Source organism: Dermacentor albipictus, chromosome 3 (assembly GCF_038994185.2).
Source record: "Dermacentor albipictus isolate Rhodes 1998 colony chromosome 3, USDA_Dalb.pri_finalv2, whole genome shotgun sequence".
In the NCBI taxonomy this organism is placed as follows: domain Eukaryota; kingdom Metazoa; phylum Arthropoda; class Arachnida; order Ixodida; family Ixodidae; genus Dermacentor; species Dermacentor albipictus.
This window is the reverse complement of record NC_091823.1, coordinates 51,004,694-51,009,589: the sequence shown is the minus strand read 5'-3', so window position 1 is coordinate 51,009,589 and position 4,896 is coordinate 51,004,694. Positions and strand designations below refer to the sequence as shown.

Genomic DNA, 4,896 nt, shown 5'->3' with positions numbered 1-4,896 from the left:
AGCATGCAACCGCAAGCTTCATACCGCATCTTGCGGTCTGTATCATCGTGGTGCCCTTCTCCTATGTAAGTAGATCACATCTGTGTAGGATCAGCTAACGACCCACAGATGAAAGTTATGCATGATTGTTTTGGCATTGCAATTGATTGTTCTATTTGCAAGAGCCCTACGCGCGTGCTAACACAAGTAAATGATGCAAATGAAAGTTCGGTTAAGCAGATATATAGCATTCACAAGGTTATGTGTACGCTCAAGAAACGGTAGTGGGCCGTAGCAAATATCATGATGTAAAGCGTTGCGTTAAGCTACAGAACATCGCTTTCCCATACTTCTCATCCCAAATAGATGGTGCTACTTTGCCCAAGTCACAAACCTATACCTGCTCCAGAACGCAGTTCTAAAGAACACTACAGTTCAGATGGAACTATTCACTTCGCCTATATTTCCAGTTCATGATTGTAACACCCCGTGTTATAAGGAATGCAGAAACAGCACACTCTGTAAAACGAAACATAGATACGCATTTTATTTCACAGCATTGTCGCAGCATTGTGACCATGATCTGTATATTGACCCGTAATTGTCCAGATGCATCGCTGTACACATATGCTATAAACACGCACGAACATGAACATTTTCACAACATCGAATTCTTGGTACTCTTATGATTATGAAGGGCTTGCAGAGACGACGCACTGAGGGCGGATGGTGAACCCTTGTATGACATGCATTCAAGACGTGTGCCGGAAGACTAGACTAAACCTTTTTGGCCCTGCATCGATGCTGAAGCTTTGGTGCGCATTATAAAGCACGAGGAAGGGTAAGATAAGTATATTAATAAGTCCCAGCGTAAGTAATATCAGATACAAAAGGAAATTCAAAGGGGCCATCAAAGTATTGCCGCATCTAATGGAAGCGTGCCCCTTGAGAAACAGGCCGTGGACGCTAATGCTATTGAGGAAAGCAGTCACAGTTCTTATCTATAATATTTTGCACTAAGCACAAGGAAAACATACCAAGGTCGTGGTTAGGTCCAGCGGCAACACTTTACGTCGTCACCAGCGAAGTCCACAAAGTGAAAGAGAAATGGCACGATATGATGGCTTAAGCGAGTGGGACGCGGTGACTTAGAGGGCGTTGATCTCTCCCAGGAACATGATAGTGTTGGTGTTGACGTTTCGGATGAGGAATATGAACGGGTGGTCGACGTACACCTTAGGCAACGGCGGTGGCGTTACGAACGCCGCCGTGCGCAGCTGGATCACAAACCCGGTCACGGCCGCGGCCTCGCTGCCTTCTTCGTTCACCTCCAGCACAGCCTTGTGCAGCACGTCCGAGACGTACAGGTTCTTGGCGCCGCTGATCCCGGACAAGTCTGCGTCTGCGGAGAAGATCTTTTTGATACCCAGTGACTCTAGGGTTGGCTTGAGTGTGTATTTGGTGTCCAGCTTGAACTTTGGCAGCTTGAGCTTCATGTCTTTCGGGTACATCCTCGCGACGGCCTTGTTCAGGTTCTGAGTGGTGAGCGCCGACTTGAGGTGTTCGATGCCGTTGCGCTCACTGGGAAGCAGGATGGTCATGGCAATGTCGCTACCAACGTATGGCAGGTCCACGACGTCTGCGTTCAGCGCCGCGTCGAAAGTGTGGTTCAGCGTTGACTTCATTTTCATCATGGGTACTAGGACTTTGGTGACGCCGCCGTTGTAGAAGGAGCGCGGTTTGGTCCGCAGTTTGTTGAACTCGTAGAGCCATGTACCCTTGTAGTAAACGGCGTTGAGCAGGATAAGCCGGGTGGAGAAATCCGGCGGCTCGTCGAAGAGGCTGCGAACTTTGCCGTGCGTCTTTTCGCTGACCCACTTGTTGATCTTGTCGATGGCCTCTTGCCCCTTCTTGCTGAAGTCGGCCTCGAGGTACTCGGCTCCAAACGAGCTCATCAGAGCCTCCGTGTAATTGGGTAGGACACCGTAACCTTCTTGAGCTACCGCTGCATTGGCGATGTCTAGCGTGTATTCGTGAGGCAAGTCGCGCGCCGCTTCCAGCTGCTCCTTGAACAGTGCCAGGACCTTCTGGTCGTTGAGTTCGTCGGGGGCGTAACCGAAGTTGAGCGTAAGCTGTTCCAATGTGTCACCTCGAGCGCCAGCGTAGGCCATGCCCATGGCCGTCGCCACGCTGAAGGGTGAGAAGAATATGTTCGTATTGGCGTTGCTTGGCAGGGCCTTGAGTAGGTTCAGGCCGAGGAAATTGTTGGCGCGGGCTAGTTTCCATCGATCCTCGGGCTCGGGGTCGGCGGCCGTCGCCATCACGGTGGCAGTAGCAACCAGGCACAGCAGGCGGTACATGGTGGTTTCGTTTCTGAAGAGAGAGAAAAAAGGAACAGGAGAGTGTAACGAAATATGAGTATGCGGCAAATGAGACTTGGAGCCCCGCCAACGTTCCGCAAAGTAGGCACGTCCTGGCACTTCTACTCCTTTCTTTTCTTTTTTTTTTTTGCTCCTAAGAGCGTCATTGGCTTCGTCTGCGAATAACGTTTCGACGCATGTCACCGCTTGAGAACTTCGATAAGATGTCACCCGTTCGTTCGGTCGTCATCAGCCGTCAAGAGACGTTCTGTCAAGAGTCGATGGCATGCCTCCCAAGAGTGGCAAGATGACCATTTAGAGCCCTAACTCGCCATTAAATAGGTGGCTCCAATTGACTGTCCACGTGGCGGTTTTTTTTTTTTATTCATTGAGCTCGGGCTGGTCTCGTAGGAAGCCCGCGCACGCGTGCACAGGCGCCAAATGAAACTCACGCGCGCTCCGAAGGAAGCGGGCGGCCTGGCGATCGAAAGACAGGCTCCAGCTGCGCGTCTATCAAACGGGCACCTCGGTGGCTGGCTACGCACGCGGGATCTCACAATGCCTGGCCGGAGCCTCACTCTGTTCGCGAGAAACGCACGAGACACGCCGGCTGGTGCGGTTCGTAAATCAACGCCGCTGCGCTCTTACCTGTCGGGTTGGACCGGTGGATCTCTGCTGCCGCTGCGCTCTTCACACTCCCATGCGGGGGGCCTTCTTTTCTAGACGTGCCGGGAAATCCAGCTGCGGATGTCGTAAGCGTGCCCGCCGCGCTCGCGCCGGAGGTGACGTCCCGCGCCGACGGAAAGCGGACGCCCTCCCTCCCTCCCTCGCCTCCTCAGCGCCCCCCTTGCGTTGTTACTTCCCGGACAGCGCGTGGCGCCGGAACTTTCCTCAGCGCGCGCTCGACGGCGGCCGCCCGAGCTAACCAGAGCCGCTTGCCGCTTTCTCTTTCCCTGCTTGACGTAGTTTCTTCGCGGCGACTAGCGAGGAGGCAGTTTTTTTTTCGTTCTTTTTTTTACGCTCGCTCGTGGCAAGCGGGGTGCCGCCACACGCACGCACGCGAGCGATTCTCTCCTCCGGGCGGCGCAATCTCCGGACTTCCCGATGCTGGCTGCAGCAGCATCGCCGACGACGCCGCGCTGACTCCCGCGTCAACCGTAGCAGCTCTCTTTCTCTCTTTCTCGCCCTGTTCGGCGACTCCACGTGAGAACGGCCGTCCCGGTGCGGGCTTTTTTCGCGGCCAACGTCAGTTGTTGTCATGTCATGCACCGCAGCAAGCACGCCGAACGTGGGAGGAGCGTCGCCCGCGCGTACGCACGTACGATGGAGGCACCGCAAGCGGCACCGCTATGCGCTCGCACCCCCCCCCCCCCCTCGCCCTATTTCAGCAGTTCCGGAGAGCACACCGGAAACCGCGTAAATGGAGTACCGTGCTTTTCACATGTAAGAGCAGATTGCAGTCCGTCATTCCGATATTAAGCGGACACTTATTTTGATGGCGCAAAAGTAAAAAACAGACATGACATGTGGCTGTTCTGCCTCCGGGGCAATTTAAGGGCTTGTAAGTGAGAAACTACAGCTTTCGGCTATCCGACTCCTCACGACAATGACAGCAATAAAACAAGCGAATTGCATGTTACCAGATGCACGTAGACCGTTGTGCATCTTGAAGTACAGAAGTAGTATGCTGCTGCAGCACAACACATCGTTTTAAAGAGATGCAAACATGCTGAGACTGGCTAGAGAATAAATCACCTTGCCCAAGTAAAGACAACAAATTCTTTAACAGACTGCCTAACGGCAAGACATTCTTATTAAATGACTGAAAGATAGTCATCTCCACGTTATCTTCATCTTGCCTTCGCTCGAGAACTCGTGCCTCTGCTCTCTATCGTGATGCAATATGATGATTCGGAACGCCCGTGACTTGCATCGATCTCTGTCATACGGAACCCTCACCCCCCCCCCCCCCCTCCCCTAAAATTTTTTTATTCTTTGCATTCTGACAGAAACGAATATCCGACAAAATTCGATTAGTACGCTACTCGTATCGAATGCAAGTCCAACAGCAAATAATATTTGATTCGTATTCGAAATTTCAAATATTTTCACGTAGCAACTGATGATATTTTGAAAGTGAGACTAGTGCTCTCTTTCAGCTCCGCTTAGCCACGGAGCGATTCTTATGAACGCTCCTTAAAAATTATGGGGTTTTACCTGCCAAAGCAGCTCTCTGATTATGAGGCACGCCGTAGTGGAGGACTCCGGAAATTTCGTCCACCTGGAATTCTTTAACGTGCACTTAAATCTGAGTACACGGGTATTTTCGCATTTCGACCCCATCGAAATGCGGCCGCCGTGGCTGGGATTCGATCCTGTGACCTCGTGCTCAGAAGCCCTACACTATAGCCACTGAGCAACCACGGCGGGTTACGACGGGTTATTTAATGCTATTATGCCACTTGCGCAACTTTTCGAGTTGGTTTCTTCCACTCGACCCGCGCGGTGGACTATGACGCTCTTCTATTGAGCGCGAGGTGGTGGGTTCGATTACCGC

At 52.3% G+C, this 4,896-nt stretch overlaps 1 protein-coding gene across 1 annotated transcript; it reads right to left on the bottom strand.

Moving 5' to 3' along the window:
- Positions 1–501: 501 nt before the first annotated feature.
- On the bottom strand, positions 502–3,142 carry LOC139057369 (iripin-2-like). The gene is made up of 2 exons (XM_070535424.1): positions 2,988–3,142; positions 502–2,352 (listed from the first exon to the last, which is right to left on the bottom strand). The coding sequence occupies exon 2, from the start codon at positions 2,337–2,339 to the stop codon at positions 1,128–1,130; it is 1,212 nt and encodes a 403-aa protein (XP_070391525.1). The 5' UTR covers positions 2,340–2,352; positions 2,988–3,142; the 3' UTR covers positions 502–1,127.
- Between the last annotated feature and the right edge of the window lie 1,754 nt (positions 3,143–4,896).

Coding starts and splice junctions, on each gene's coding strand:
- LOC139057369 (XM_070535424.1), bottom strand. CDS start 2,339: ATGTACCGCCTGCTGTGCCTGGTTGCTACTGCCACCGTGATGGCGACG.